General features: G+C 46.6%; 1 protein-coding gene across 2 annotated transcripts; it reads right to left on the bottom strand.

The window, feature by feature from the left end:
- Window positions 1-10,689: 10,689 nt before the first annotated feature.
- On the bottom strand, window positions 10,690-15,740 carry LOC119559470 (YLP motif-containing protein 1). 2 transcript variants are annotated; one of them, XM_037872581.1, is made up of 5 exons: window positions 15,495-15,740; window positions 14,299-14,500; window positions 14,107-14,243; window positions 13,069-13,912; window positions 10,690-13,009 (listed from the first exon to the last, which is right to left on the bottom strand). In XM_037872581.1, exons 2-5 carry the CDS (start codon window positions 14,494-14,496, stop codon window positions 10,811-10,813), a joined length of 3,378 nt encoding a protein of 1,125 aa, XP_037728509.1. In that variant the 5' UTR covers window positions 14,497-14,500; window positions 15,495-15,740; the 3' UTR covers window positions 10,690-10,810. The 2 variants fall into 2 exon arrangements, with proteins under 2 accessions (XP_037728509.1, XP_037728510.1); XM_037872582.1 differs by lacking the exon at window positions 15,495-15,740 and having other exon boundaries at window positions 14,299-15,347.
- Window positions 15,741-16,007: the final 267 nt, after the last annotated feature.

The following is a 16,007-nucleotide window of genomic DNA, read 5'->3' as shown; positions in this document are numbered from 1 at the left end:
TTTTGGCCATGGCTTTGGCCCAGGCATCAGCCAACTTTTGACCATCAACATTTGCAAATGCTTGCTGTTGTTGTGCTGATGACAAAAAATGTTCAAGTTTTTGTTTCGTTTGTGTGCATTTTTGTGTTTTTTACTGAGTCGTGTGCGTGCGACTGAGGATAAAACTGAACTCGGTGCCGTCATGGTTGTATAATTAATTTATTAATGGCAACAAGTGAAATGCCTTGCCACGCATTTCCTATAAGGCTTGGCTGATTATGTGATTTATAGGAAGAACTTATCCCCTCGGGAGGGCGTGGGGGAGGGGCATGGGGCACGGGGCAGGGGGATACCAGCCCATGGGAAAGTTCAACTGCAGATATTATGCAACAGGCAACCGCGAGTCACGCACGCGCTGCCGCCGATGAAGTAGCTGACAAATTATCTTTATTTTATTTTATTGCAGCCCATTGTGTGACTCCAAGGCGGCTTGGAGTGCCGAGGTCGAGCTATCTAGTGGAGTGCATCAAACCTGGGCCAGATGCAGAGCCGATTGGGGATTTTCGGCTATGATTGGTGGTTGCCAGCAGGGAGGCGGTGCGAGGAGGCGACTCTTGGCACTTTCACATTTGCTTTTGCTGGTGTTGAAATTGAGTTATTAGAGGAAAGCCATGTAAGCGGGCAGGGGCGTGTACTGAATCTGCTAATATAGAAGGGGAAGTGCCATTCCTAGGTAAGAAAACACTATCCTAAATACATTTCCGAACATTACTTAAAATAATTATGTAGACAATTTTTGAAAAATAAATCTTTAACGTTATCCTATTTTGATTTAGTTTTTCTACTGACTTACCTTAGCAATGTATTCGGTATCTTAGTTTCTCAGAATTTTAAATGTCTTCAGGTCTCCAAAACAGTTTTAAAATAATATAAACTATTAAATAAATATTATACAGCTAATTAATATTTTTAAATTGACTTCTCAAATTAATTTACGCTTATCTAAGAGGCAAACATACAGTTGAGAAATCCCAACCATTATTTCTTTTAAAACCCTCTGGCAAGCTTAGACTCGCCAGCTCTGACACGTTCCTCGGGCAATGTGCCAACCTCCTTCCGAAAGCCACATAATTGCTGTAATCGCGGTGGATATTTGCAATCTCGTAATAAATTCAGACGCCGAAGATGCGCCAGAAGTTGGAGGAGCCCCTCCCCGGCTGGAAGCCCCTGTTCGCCACCAGATGCGTCGCCAGTTGCAGCTGCAATAGGCGGAAATCTCACACAGAAAGTTGCATTGCGGATGCAGTCGTCGTCGGCATCTCCCGGCCCCATCTCCTCCAGACTGCGGCTTTATTTGTGCGGAAGTTTAACCAACTAACAAAGTGACTCCGAGCCTGAATCAGGGGCAACAATTGCTGGCCAAATGTGTGGCTCTGTTGGCGCTTCCAGCCGCTCATCCCGGTTAACTGGTTGAGCCGACGGATTCGATGTTCCAGTTTTGACAATGGCCATGCCCGCCACTTAATTGCCCTCAAATTGTTTAGCTGGCTGGTGGCTCAAAACTTGGACAGTTGGTCATTTGGTTTTGAGGAAATTGCAACAGCGATAGCGATCGTATCGAACGTTTTAATTGACTCGCTCGCAGCTTCCTTCATTCGCCAGATCGGGATCTCCCTGCTGGTCTGCCGTGCTGCCTTAATTGTCCGACACTTCCCGTTTTCGTGGTCAGCTTCCCATCAGCCCATCCAGCCCATCCAGCCGCCATCTATCCTGGCCAAACCAATCCAAGCCAAACCGAAGCGAACCGAACCGACTAGACCAGGCCGAAATCTAATTACGCCATCGCAGCCAGAAAGCCAACGAGCGCAGCAAATTGACAACACAATAAACAGGAGGAGTGGGAGTTCGGAGGTTGCGGGTGTCACACATGTGCGACAGTTTCTGATTTATGAACACAATTTCCACTTTGACAATGAGCGAGTTCTCCAACTCTCGAGCACTCCGCCGATAGCTCCACGGCGACAAAAACAAATGGATACCTGGCTTTGGGATTTGCGTTATAAAATTACATGTGAGTTTTGGACATGTACTGAACAAGTTCTAATGTTTCTTCGAAATAGTAAAGGGATTCAAAAATTAGTATTATTAAGGGAAACAAATGTTTATAGAAGATCAAAAACGGCCAAAAATACTTAAGTCCTATAATACATATTGAGTTGGTATATTTTCAAAGCTTGAAAATATATATTAAAACATTTCTTTACCAATTATAGCTTGTCATTATTTTAAAATTGAAATTTTATTATGTTTACTTAATTCGAAATGAAAAATTTAAATTTAATTTTAGAGTAACTAAAAAAGAAACATCTACTTATTTTAGAAGATACATTTTCTTAGGACTCTAAGTATTGACAGCGTGAAAATGTAAGCTCCAAATAAAGGGATACTTGAGCCCAAAGTCCTTTTTTTAGTGTACAACTTCCAAGCAGATGAGCCGCTCCCCTTATTCCCGAGCTGAACTCATGTCCGGGTTGAAACTCGGATCCTGTTTAGGGAAGCTGCTATCTGGGGGCGACAATTCCTACCGAAACTGTTAGTTTATGAGCGGGTATGCCAGTCAGGACCCCACTTCCACGTTGGTCTAGGTGAATTATGTTAATTGAGATTCGGTGGCAGATAGTCCGAGCAGGACTGCAGCTGCTCCCACTTCGATTGGACTCCCTTTAAGACATTGGCCAGCCAAGTCTGGCCATATTTCAGGGCTTATCTGGGCCTGAGATGCACATAAAAATCGAACCCCAGTCGGGCGCAGATAAGAAGGCCAGAAAGAGTTGTCCTGGCAAATGCAAAATGGGTAATGGGTAACGGGTAATCTGTGGACTGGGTTCGATTGGGCCAACCTTAAATGCATAAATTGTCGCAGCCGAAGAGTTCTTTTATTGCCCAAACTAAATGCTTGGGCCAGGGGTTCCCTTTATATAAATAACGAAAATAAATGCGGTGCATTTTGTTTGTATTTTCCCCATTTTTCTGTTAATGACTCTGTTCAGGGCATTTAAGGGGTTTTCAATCAAAACCCAAATGGAGATGAACTGGAAGGCGAGAGTCGAGAGACCGAGCGAAGTCAACTGAAAACTCATTTAAGGCTCCATTTCACAATGTGAAAACAGCAGGGGAAATGGCGAAAGGGGGCTTTCCATGACAATGTCGGAGAACCGTTCGAACATGGCCTCTTCGAGACAATTTGCCACTTTAATTGCCGCAATTTTTTGCCCATTTTTAAGTCAAATTCGCTCGACTTGGCTCGTACCGTCCTAACAGGTCCAGGTCTCCCTCCTCTCGCCACACTCTGTTGTTATCGTTGTTATTGCTGTTGTGGTCGGAGAGTTGGCCAAAAGGGTGTCACTTGTGTGTGTGGCTGTGTGCTGGCCTCATGTGTCGTTCCATTATTGTCTGTGTCCTCCGGTTCGCACTAAAATGCTTTGTAATTGCAAACAATTTGATATTAAGTACGATTTCTAATTGTTCGAATGATTGCTTTTCACGAGTCAGAGGCAGAAGGGAAAACTAAGAGGTTTTATGGAAAACATTTACGAACAATTCATTATTTAATGGGTGAAATTGTCACTTGGTAGTTAGGTTCATTAATAACTTTATTTATTCCTCGGGCCAAATCTACTCCCAATCCAGTCCCCTGCAAGTTGGCTCGAAATTAATTAGCCAATGGCCGAATGATAAATATACTAGGGCCCCGTGGCTAATCAAATGCGGATACAATAAACCAAAATCACTCAGTGGCCACTGACCATATAATTAATTAAACTTTTATCGCCACTAGCCGGGCACAGGGACAGCCGGAACACCCAGTTGAGCTGGGACATTTAATTTGCCTTAATGGCAAATCCTTGTTTTATACGTCCGAGGCCCAAGAACGGGCCAAGAACGAGAATCCGAACTCCGAAATCTTTTAATGCCACACACAAAATGGCAGCCGCAAAACGACAAAACTAAAATATCACTCATACGCCACCGACCGCCCTCCTTTTCGGCCTGGCCAAAAGCAGATTTATGCGCGTGCTGCATTCCATCTCCCAGAGAGATGTCCTTCGCCCGGCTCCTATTCTAAATCTGCATGTCAACTCGAAGACCGCATAAATCACAAAATAATCCCAAAGTAAAATACCGAATCCAAATGGCCAGCTGCCTTCACCCCCCCCCCCCCCCCCCCCCACACACTCTCTATCGGATGTGGGCGTGGCTCTGCTTGGGCGCTGGTGGGTGTGGCAAGTGTTTTTGGGCTCACATTAACTTCAATTGTCTTTTGTCTGCGGCCACGCCCACAATTTGGCCGGGGTTCTTGTAAATTCGCCCTGACAATTCGGGGAATGGGCCGCAAAATGTCATTTTGGCTTCTGTTTTGGGGGCTTCTCATGTGTCTTCCGGTCCTAGGCCCTCACCTAGCTTCTCTGCGATCGGCGGCAAAGTGTAATCCCACAGAATCACATCCAATTTTATTTAAAATTGTTAAATCGCCGCTTTCCTCTATCGCACTCAAAGTTATAAAACATGGGGGAATATTCTCTGTTTGGTTGCTGGGCATGTCCGAATTAAGGGGAAAAACGATAAAAATCTCTGAAAGGACTTCATTTTGTTTGTGTTATTCTTGTAGAAACAATAAGGATACTATTGAGGCTCACACAAGCAACGCAATTAATACGATATTTAACCCCAAAAGTAAAGAATATATTTTTAGTGATGAACTAAGAACAAATCGGGTATTTTGTGTTAGGTACATTTTATTTTAATTTGACATATGGTGTAAACATCTGGCCAAATGCAGGTTGATTATATATAGACCCTAACCTGCTCAAATAATGTAAGCGTAAAATGTAAGTCAACTGTTTTTAGTTAAGCAAAGGTATGGGATGACGAATAAGTGCTCCAAATTAAAAGTTTTAACTAAGGTAAAAAAAGGGTTATTTTTATGTAAGGGCTTGAAATAAATATATACAATATCATTGTACATTGAAATTATAAAACAATATTTTTACTAATCTTAAACAATAAAATGTGCCTTTGTTGTTACTTAATGTTTTTGGATAGTCTGGCGCATGTGTCAATATAATCTATAAAAATGTCGATCTTTTTTTTCTTCTGGAAAAATAAACATTACTTTTGTGTGTAGTACTTTATGCAATACATAGTACGTTTATTCTGCTTTTTATTGTAGTGTATTTACCCGTCATGCAACGCCGCAATTTGTCAGTAGTTTACTAGAATGGGAGAGGTTTGCAGTGATTTTCTTTATCATTTGCGGTCCTCGGGCCTTGTACAATGTGTCGCCTGTCGTCTGGGTGGGATTTTGGTTCTGCTCTTGGGTCGGGATATGAATCTGAACCTGGATCTGGCCTCGGATTTGGATTCGGGACGAGCCCAAACAAACGGCCAATGCAGCTAATGCTGATTTCATTTGTTGTGCTCTCTGCTGGCAGGGTGGCAAATATTGTAAATGAGACTGCGACAAAATCATCAGACAAAGGCGGGCACGGAACAAAGACCAGCGCTCCCAACACACGATTAAATATCTGTGTGTATATATATTGTAAAAAGCTGTTAACGAGAGCCCGAAAAGGGGGCAAAAAAGGTAAACGGCCTGAAAAACAAAAGACCCCACATAGGGCGAGTTGGGAGATAACCTCCCTTTCAGCCTCAATTGAAATAATTAAGTGTCAAAATGGCGCGCAGTCACATAGGGTTTGAGTGGAAATTTAAATGATTTTTCCTGAAAATTGCTTTGCTAACGTAAAGCCGAGCTTTTCCTTTGCACCAACGCTGTTTGGCGACGTAAAGTGTAAACAGTTTAAAGCAATTGCTGGCTCGGAGTGGAGTTCTTGGCGGGATTAGGGGAGAACTGCACTTGACACACCCGACTTGAGAAGGGTCGTTAAATACTTAACTATTGCGTGAGTCGTTTGGGGTTTTCGCCGCACAAAGAAGATTATTCCGGTAATGAGAATCCTGATAATGCCATCCGAAGAAGTTGGGGAGTTTGGGGAAATTAAGTTAGGATTTGTGTCTCTGAGAAGTCGTAAAGTGAATTAGTGACAGTGCTGCCAGCTTGTACTTTATAAGAAAGATCGGGTTTACTTAACAAACTGAGAGTTTAATACAAGCTTTTTAATGCAATGAAGTTTTAAAAATAGAAACAATAAAATATTTATTGTGACCTAGTATCTATATTCAACATAGTTAATTTATTAGCAATTTTGTACAGGTTATTTTTGCTCGCAATTTTACTCTGATTAAGTTGAAGAAGATTATGTTTTCCCAAATTTGTTGTTCTCTTGTTATCCCTTGACCTGCTTATTAACTTGCCTGTTGGCACCACTGTTTGCGGCCGTCTTGGGGGGTGAGCATAGCCAGTCAATACTTCTTCTCTATGTATAGAATCTTTAGCCGAGATTTCGCAATCTAAATAATTTGCCACAAGCAAACAAGCACTCCACTCTTATGGTACAAAATAAACACTTGGACTTAACCCCCTTAGCCTCCGTCGAACACGAAAACTTTGCCAATATACGACAGCAGTTCCAGTTGCCAGTTTGCAGTTTGCAGTTTGCAGTTTACAGTCTGCAGCTTCCAGCTCCTAGTGCCCGCAAACTAATACCCCCGGTCCTCGACCTGCTGACCGCACGCATGCTAAAAGTGTGGTCGCACCACCACCACCCGAAAGGTGTGGGTTCGGCGGCTCCGGTGACTTTGTGGCCCAGCAAAAAGTTCCGGCCGGAGTTTGTTGTTGCCGGCCGTTGTTTTTGACAGAAAATTGCAGGAAAACCGGAAAGCCGGAAAACCTGTGTGGAGAATCTCCTGCTGAGAGCCAAGAAGCCAGGAACCACTTCTCTCGGCCGCAACGCAGTTATGCAATCACAAAGTTGCTGCCGTCGTCTTCGCCACTGATTGAAATTCCTTGGCCAGCTTTGCGTTGGCTGCCTATAATAATTTCAGCATCGTCTCGGCCAGGATCACAACTTGGACGTGGATAGTTTTCATCTGAGCTATGATTATTATTATTATCAAAATCAGACTCCTTTCCTCCGACGCAGCTGGATGTCGGCCGTCTGCAACTAATATTGTCAGTGGCCAGTTTATTTGCCAATGGCTTCTTATTATACCCTAAAGAAATTATTCATGGATAGCGTTTTAGCCAAGAAACTCACAAGGTCCTAAGTACTTTAAGGCGACCATACTACCATGATAAGATATTTTGAAATTTAAGTTTTCTTTTATTTCACACGGGAAACCATCACATTGCAAGGGTGTTTGATGATTCTACTTCCTAAAAAATCTGCACAACTTGCTCTAATTATTGTTGTTGCTGTGGATACAATAAAGTCTGCTGCTCCTGAGCTTTCTCCCACAGACTTGCCAATATTTTGCTTCTGCATTTATTTCAGCATTGCAATTGAGGTTTTTGATTAGTTTTTACTTGCTCATTGCAATGGGGAGCCATTGATTGCGTATTCTTATTGTTGCCGAGTTGTGAGCTGGGTCGGAATGAAATCTTCTCCCTTTTAATATCTCGAGGATGTGTTGTATCTACTTCAACAAAGGATTAGGGTGGAAAAGGCAATGATAATAAGATGGGGGAAGCATTAGAAAGCTTCGTTATTAGTTGTTTGTGTTTATTAATATCGTGAAGGTAACTGGATTATATAGAATGTGAAATTTTTAATCCCAAAGTCCACTTTTATGAAATGTTTTTTTTTTTTTGACAATGCTATAGGCACAATAAACAAATCGCTTCACCCGTTTTGTAAACAGAAATGTAATTTTACTCGGTTTTTACATGCGCAAAAACCGATTTGCTATTTTGTGTTGAATACTTTTGGGCCAATCATTCGTTAACAGCTCTGTAAAAAGACCTCTGTTCGTTATATTCGTTTTATTTGATTTCGCAATTTAGCCATTGTTTTGGACCCCACATTTTCACACTATCCTCCAGACTATAGATATCCCCTGCATAGTATTCCCAATGCACCAAAGTTATGACTGTTTGCCTTGCAAGTACGTGCAGACGACTTGTTTCTTTTCTGATTGAATAGAATTTCAGCTGGTTTCCTGTTTGTTTGCGGTTGTCGCCTGGTAAGTGTTAGAATTTATTTTTTTGTTGGCCTGCCAAAGGCAGTTTGAAATCCCAGTCTAGACGAAGTGGGGTCGCAAATATTTGCTACTCCTTACCTTTACCTCTTGCGGTTTTTTAAGGGGATCGATTTGCCAACCGCAGGTATGGCCGCCCATTAGCGGGTTAAGCGACATGGAAACTAACCCTTGTCAACTGAAAGCTGCACTTATAGCCTGGGGTTTGAAATTACCCGGAGGTTACGGACATTTTTTAAGTATGGAAAAGGGGCTATGGAACCACTATTAAAAAGGGAACAGAGTTCGACTCGTTTATATTTGGGGATTCGCATGCACTTCTCCGTGCGATTCCAAAGTCATTCATTCGTTCTCATGGCATTTTCTCCCACTTTGGGCCGGAGTTTCCCGAATCTTCCACCTCCATCTCGCCTTATCTTTGTGTGCTTTTGACATTTTTGCGTTCATTTTTGTGTGACAAGTTTTCTGTGGTTCAGTGGGGCCACTTTACGGCACGTCAGCCTCATCTGTGCCACCAGTCCTCCCATCCTTTTGGGGGCCAAGGGGTGACGGCCTATTTCACACTTTTATAGAAAATTTTTGCCAATTGTCTGGTGACGTTTGCCTGTTTTTTTCTCGGGCCTCGGATTCGGGTTTCTCCGCTCGCTGCGGAAGTTTGCGCAATTTCCAAAGCGGAAATGCAATTTTCGGTTCAGCTGCATTTGTCTCGCAGTGCCACGCCCCCTGCCCGCGGTCCGCCGCCAACTTGGGCGGCTTGCCAACACATCGTATATCAAATGCAGAGTTGGCAGCCCCTGACAATGACATGCAGCGAGCGTTCAGCCAAACCAGAAAAGGCCGACAGCTTTTCGGCGCAGAAGGGGTGGCGGATGGTGGGTGGTCCTATAGGTGGGGCCTTCGAAGGCCGCCAAAAAAGCCAACTCCTGGAACACGGCCGTTGTAGCGTGTGTCACGCCTTTTGTGGCCAGAACGGAGAATATATTTCACACGCTTTTTGCTCGCTTTCTGCCAAAGCTCTTTGTGCCGAAAGTACTTTTATTTATTTGCATATAAATTATTCAATTGTTCCCATGCTTATCTTTCTTGTTGGCTGGCTCCGCTTCTGACCCCCCGGCGGGGAGTCTATCAAAGTGCCGAATGCATTTGCAATTGCAATCGCAATTGATTTTTTGATATCTGGGGGCGTGGCATTGAACAATTTTTGATTTACGATACTGAATTTGGCTAAAGTTGGCCTGAATTCACCGCAGACAGTGCAAAAATGGGCGGAGTTTAAAGAGAGTTCGCCTGGCTGTTGACTAACTTCCATTTAAGAATTTTGCTGAATTCACTTACTTTACTTATGATTTATGGCACGAAGGAGCTTACAAACTTATTATAACTTATAAATTAACATATCGGTAATACGCTTTAAGTGTCTTCGATGGAAAATTACCTCAATAAGTTGTAACGTAGGGTGTACCATTACTAAAAGGAGGAAAAACCATGGAATAGAGAAGTTGGCAAGTTTCTTAATATGTATAAATTGAAGAAAAATGTTTTAGCGATTCACGGTTAAAACAGTAATGCTAGCTTCATACAGCATTGCTTTACTCCTTTAATGTAATGTAATTAAAATATTATTTACTCCAAAAGTGGTTCAACATTATTAAACTAAAACAAAATAATTCCTAGAAGTGAAAGCCAATCCACCCACCTCAGTTTTTAGTTCAACTCCTTTTTATCTTTTGGCTCCTCGAAGTTTCCGATTGTTTGCCGAGTCTTGGCTTCCGTTTCCGTTCGACACGTGTGCTAAACTGTTTGTCGGCACGCCCCTCCCTATTATTTCCCGCCCGAAAGCCTTCCAAATGTCAAATGTCAGCTGCAGACTCGCAGTTCGCAGAACGTGATTTTCGACTGGCTGCGCAAACATTTGCAAGGCTGGTTTTTTGGCCCTGCGAAAACACGCTTCAATAACATTCAAAACTCGAGACGTGCGAGGCCTTGGCTTGTCACCGAAAATACTCGTATCTCCTAATATCTGCTGGGCGCTACATGTGTTGTGAATTTATTAGCTGTCATATAAATCTTTGCACTTGGGCACCCTTATGAGGGGCGTGAGTGCCCCGAATCCGAGGGGCGTTGTGCCTGTTCGAGGGCAGATAAGGGATTCCCTTAGAGAACCCTTCCACGCAAATGCGGCATTTTTCATTTGCATGAATGTTACTTAAGGAAATTCGTTATTTTTATGCGACTCCTAGCCCCTAATTGGGTACAGTCTCGTCGCCGGCTTAATGCCAGGGTTGTAGCTGTCATTTGTTTAATTAATATTGTCCCTAAATGAGGGCCGCATTTATTTGAGTTGAGCATTTACTCGCAGACAGCCACATGTGCACTTTTCTCGGGGATTGTCGGCAATTTGCAAAGTGCTGCGTGGACTAGGGTAGAGATCTTTAAGGACCTGTCACGAAAAAGGTTGCAAATCACAATGCTTACCCATTCAAATAGGTACACATGTGTCTGCACAGAAGGTGATTATGAACAGAAAGCACAGCGTTTCATGTAAAATACCATTTATGGAATATTATTTTATTAAATGCATTATTTTAAATATGTTACATAAATATACAATAATTACTATAGCTTTATATTTTGGCACGCTTTCTCCTCCGCTCTCCCCGCATCATTACCTTCGTCACTGCGTCTCCGATTGGTCGGCCTGCTTGAGGGGATTCCCCTTGTCGTCGATTTCCATGGATGGCACCAAAGGGGGCTTGAATCCGTACTCCAGCTGCAGGTTGCGTCCGAAATCGGGACTGCGTTTCAGGGAGTGCCCGTTGCGCCATCGCTGGAACTCATCGAACTCGCTGGTTAGAGGGGCGTCCCCGTCGCCAGAGTGGCCAGATGTCGTGGCTGGAACCGGGCCAATGTAGGACTTGACCATTTGGGCGGGCGCCGAGGCAGCGGCTGTGGCCAAGTCGGCGGGCAGGGTGTTGTAAATATAACGGGCTCCCTGTAGCCAGGGCGATCCCTGCGGCGGTGGCGGAGGTCGAAGGTCGAACTTCATGTCCGCCAAGCTGAAGGTGGCGACCTTGGGCGCCTCGCCCCTCACGGGCTTCACCGGTTGCTTTAGTGCTGCCACCGGTTTGCTCAACTTGACCGCCTTGGGGGACGGGGACTGAGGGGCAGGGGCCTTGGCCGCGAACTGGGGCAGCAACTTCTTCAGCATCCTGGTGTAGTAGTTTTGCAGCACTTTCGGCGGAATGTGGGCCACCGAATGGGACCAGGGAGTTAGGGAGTTTGGATGGCCATGGTGGGAAAACGCCAGCGAGGAGTGGCCTGGTGGCATGGGCATGTGAATTGCAACGGGGACGTGAATCGGAATGGCCATCGGACGGTCCACGAACTTCTCCACGATCTTCTCAACATGCACGGGCTTCTCCACAATTCGCTCCACCTCCACGGGCACGTGCTTCTCCACGATTTTCTCCACCACCCTTTCCACGGGATAAGGAACGGGGTGTTCGACAATGGTTTCCACCGGATAGGGCCGATCCACGTAGTGCTCAACGTGAACGGGAACAGGTACGGGTTGCGGCACGGCGTAGGGAATGGGTATGTGCTTCTCCACCACTTGCTTCCCATTATGGTCGTGGTCCACAACCTTTTCCACGTGATAAGGTTGCAGAGAGGGGTGGTCATGATGCTCCAGATGATCGTGATGAAACTGAGGTGCATGATCCCCCTCGTGATGACCTTGATGAAACTGAGGTGCATGATCCCCCTCGTGATGACCTTGATGAAACTGAGGTGCATGATCCCCCTCGTGAAGCACCTGATGATCGTGATGAAACTGAGGTGCATGATCTCCCTCGTGAAGGACCTGGTGATCCTGATGGATCTGATGGACTGGATTCTCCTGGTGTTGCACCGAATGCTCCTGATGAGCAGGCGTGTAAACCGGACCCGGGTGAACATTTTGTTGAATAGGACCTGGTGCAGAGTGGCCGGAATGATCAGTGTCCAAATGGATGGCTGCGTGTGAGATGGCCACCTCCTGGGGCGAACTGTCGTACTCCACGTGGATGGGATTCTTAGCCAAGGATGCATAGTTCTTCGGAGGGTCAGCTGGAGCGGCCTGCGGCAACTGGTTGTGCAGATAGGGCTGGTGATAAATCGTCTCGTGCTGCTCCACCAATCGTCCATCCTTCTCCGTGATCAGCTTGTTGTGGATGTTGACGGACTTCTGCACCTCCACGAAGGTGAACGGACTGGATTTCTTGGGAGCCGGAGCCGGGGCATGCTGGATGTTGTGCTGGGAGGGCTCTGCGGCTGCCTCGGGCACGTAGTTGTGTGGAGCCGGATGATTGACGGTGATCTGGACACCTGCCTCCAGGGGCGCATGAGCCACGGCAGGTGCAGGCGCAGGCGAGGATTGAGGTGGACTTGGTGTATTCAAGGTGACAAACACCAGGCTGTTTGGAGTGGGACCTCCATACCCGGAGTATTGCTGCGCCTCCGGCGAGGGCGACGGCGAGGAAATGGCCTTGGTGTGCAGCGACTCCTGCTGATGCTGCACCTGTGGATTTACCTGGCTGATCTCCTGTTGGTAGGCCAACTGGGCAGCAGGTCTCACGAACTGTCCGGCGTAGTCTCCCTCCTTAGGCTGCCGCGGGCTCGGCAGCTGCGGAGGACTCTGCACCTCGTAGTGGAAACTACCCTTCGGAAGGGGTCCATCGCCACTGCCCGAGACGATGGGATTGAAGCTCTTGAGGAACTGGCGCGAAGGGGCCTCGTGACTTTGATGATGCTGCTGGAACCTCTGCTCACTGTGCGCCTGGAAGTGATCCAAGGCGTGCTGGGGCGGCTGCACCTGGGTCTGCTCCTTGCCCGCCTGAAAATATTAAGCATTTAATACCGGAATATCCTGCATTATCCCGATTTCAATCCTACCTTTCCCTTTCCCAGCTGTGGTTTTCCCAAGGACTCATCGTGCACGATGTGCACATTGATCTCCTGATCCTGTGCAGGGCCCTTCTGGTTGGCATAGCTCTCGATGCCATTGAGAGCTGGAGCCGGCAGTCGCTGCTGGTAGGCCTCCCTGCCCACGTGGCGGGTCTCCGCGATCTGGTTGTCATTGATCTCCTGACCCTCCTCCAGCTCAGCCTCGTGCTCGCCCAGGATCACAATGGGGGCACTCTCTGCCGCCACCAGGGTCTCATTGTCGTCGCCCTCCGGCTGGAGCAGCAAGCTGGGCAGCACTGGAGCCGCCACAGCAGCGCGATTGATCCGCAGCAGCTCATCCCGCGATATGTGGTTGCTGCCGTCCCGGAACTGAGGATCCCGGATCTGCTCCACCACGATCTCCGTGTGGCCTGGCCCCAGTTCCCGGCGGTACTCCTTCGTGACGGTCGTTTGATAGCTGTAGTAGGTGGCGTTCGGGGCTGGGGCTTCCGTTGGCTTTTCAGTGGTGACCGTCTCGGTGGTGCTGATCACATCCACCACTGTGGGCCGAGCCACCGCCTTGTTGGTTGTGGTGGTAGTGGGTGCGCTGGTGGATGCCTCTGTGTTGCCGCTCAAGCGGAAAATGTCCGAGAATCCCTTGGGGAACAGATTGGACAGCACCTCGTTGACAGTCTCCGTTCGCGAGCGAGTTACGGTCTGCTCAATTGGCCTTTGGCGACGAGCCACCTCCACGGGCAGCTCATCGTTGATCTCAAATTGGATGTAGCCGTGTCCGTTAGTGGGACTGTCGGAGGCCCTGGCAGGCAGCACAGTGGGCAGAAAGCCTGGAACACTGGTAACGGGGAGAAGGGTTTACTAAAACAGGTGGTTTTCTTACAAGATTTTCTGCTATCTTCTGGAACTTTTTTTAATGATTTAAGATATCACACTAATAATTTCTACAAATGGAAATTATAAAAGATATTTAATTTTCAAAAGGACAATAAACCTCATATTTCTGGACGGTTTCCTAGATCTTTGACTTACCCGACAAACTCTGGTTCCGTTTCCAAGCCCTTGTCTTCGATTTCCCTTTCTAGAGCTGCGTCCTCCTGCAGTTCGCCGTCCAAACTGGGACCTTCGATGACCTCGCGGATGAGTGGCCCGGCTGCCTGCTTATTAAGCTGTCAAAAGCGACGCTCATTGCCTGTCAAAATCTTTCGTTGAACTCGGACTCACCTCCTTTTCGCTGCTGTCACTCAGGGCTTCAGTTGGCGTGGCCTCCTCCGTGGAGTTCTGGGGGAGATCGGGGGCGGGGAATGCGGGTGCTGGCGGGGGTGGCTCATCCGAGAGGGCCGGCTGGACGATGATGGCCAACAGACAGCAGAGCGTGGCCGCCGCCGTTAGCAGATGTCGTTGGTGGCGGTGGGGCCACATGGAGCTATTACGGAAATGGCCAAAAGCAGAAAGAGTTAGCTTCAGCTGGGCTTCGGTGTGCGAATGGTGGTGTGAATAACCCCGGCGACCACGACAAATTCCAAGCGACAAATGGAGGAGTCGTCAAGCCTGTTTGGGCCCACTCCAAAGGCCATCCACTGGCCTCCCCTGCACTCCACTCGCGTCCGAGCCACTCGACTCCGCTCCTGACTACTATGGCCACTCACTTGTCGGGCTGTTTGATTTCAACCGATACGTCGCTGGATGATGACTTTTCCTAAGTGGCTGCCTTGGCACTTCGGCGCTTTTCTTTCTCTTTCGCCAGAGATTTTCCCTAAAACGTTTGTCGCTTTTCCTGCCAAGTTGTTGAACTTGGGGCTGCGTTTGCTTGGGGCTTATGTCATTGCTACTGGCAACGTAATGAATTATTAATTAGCCCCCTCCTCAGCGCCGCCTGCACCACGCATTTAATTTGGAAAATTGAAATTGATGGCGTTTAAAATGGTTCGTACGGGTTTTCACATAGTTTGCCGCTGCCTGTATTTTGATAGGCATTAAATATGCATGCCAAAACATATTTCACCTGCAATATTCATGGCTAAGTGGCTCGGGGCGCTTTGAGCCGGTCCCCCGGTTGCCTGTCCTGTTGGCCAAACAACACAAGAAAGCGGAGCTTTCGGTAGGGAAATTGTGGCTTTAATTGGGTATGGATAATGATCTGAACTGGGCTATTAACCGGGAGACATTTCGTATGCATGCTCGCCTAAGTCCTTTTTGATTGCCATTTAGCATTCAGGACTTTGTTAGTGGCCTCACAGGAAAGCATTGAATTTCTCCGTGTGAGGGAATTTATTGAACACCGGATCACGAACCAATTTCAGCCGCTTCTAACTCAATTTGCACATTCAAATGGTTTTTTGCTCTGCGCCCACAGAGAAAATAATAATTTCCACAGTTAAATGGGCATTTAAAATATTCCATTCGCTTTTTGCATTTACCTGCATCCATTAAGTATTGCGCGACGGGATTTTTATTGGTATTGTGCCGTGGGTTTGGGATGCAGCGAAATGAATTGAAAACACTCAATTATTTATATTGATTGCCGCCCAATTAAAGCGCACTTATAATCACTTTTCTATTCGATTAAAACAATTGTAATTCTCTGGGCTGCGGATGGCACAAAAGCGTACTTTGGCGGTATGTCAGGTATGTATTTCAGGTGCTCTTTTCGTGCGACCTGCCAGTTGCGCGTGCGCGTTGCGAATGAAAGTGAAACCGTCGGGCACTGAGCATTTCGTTTTCTTTTCATCGTCGTGGGTCGCAAGTTGCTTTCGTCGCCGATGTTGCTGCTGCTGCAACTGATGTTGCTGATGCTGCTGCTGCTGCTGCTGCTGCTGCGATCCTTAAAGTGTAGCATAAAACTTGTCCAGCCGGCGATTGCGCAAGCGCCTCCGTCTCTTTCACTCCATCGAGGCAATGACAATTTTGTTTTTATGGCTTTCTACGGCGGC

Source organism: Drosophila subpulchrella, unplaced genomic scaffold (assembly GCF_014743375.2).
Source record: "Drosophila subpulchrella strain 33 F10 #4 breed RU33 unplaced genomic scaffold, RU_Dsub_v1.1 Primary Assembly Seq24, whole genome shotgun sequence".
Classification (NCBI taxonomy): domain Eukaryota; kingdom Metazoa; phylum Arthropoda; class Insecta; order Diptera; family Drosophilidae; genus Drosophila; species Drosophila subpulchrella.
The sequence above is the reverse complement of the archived record's forward strand: the minus strand, read 5'-3'. Positions and strand labels throughout refer to the sequence as shown.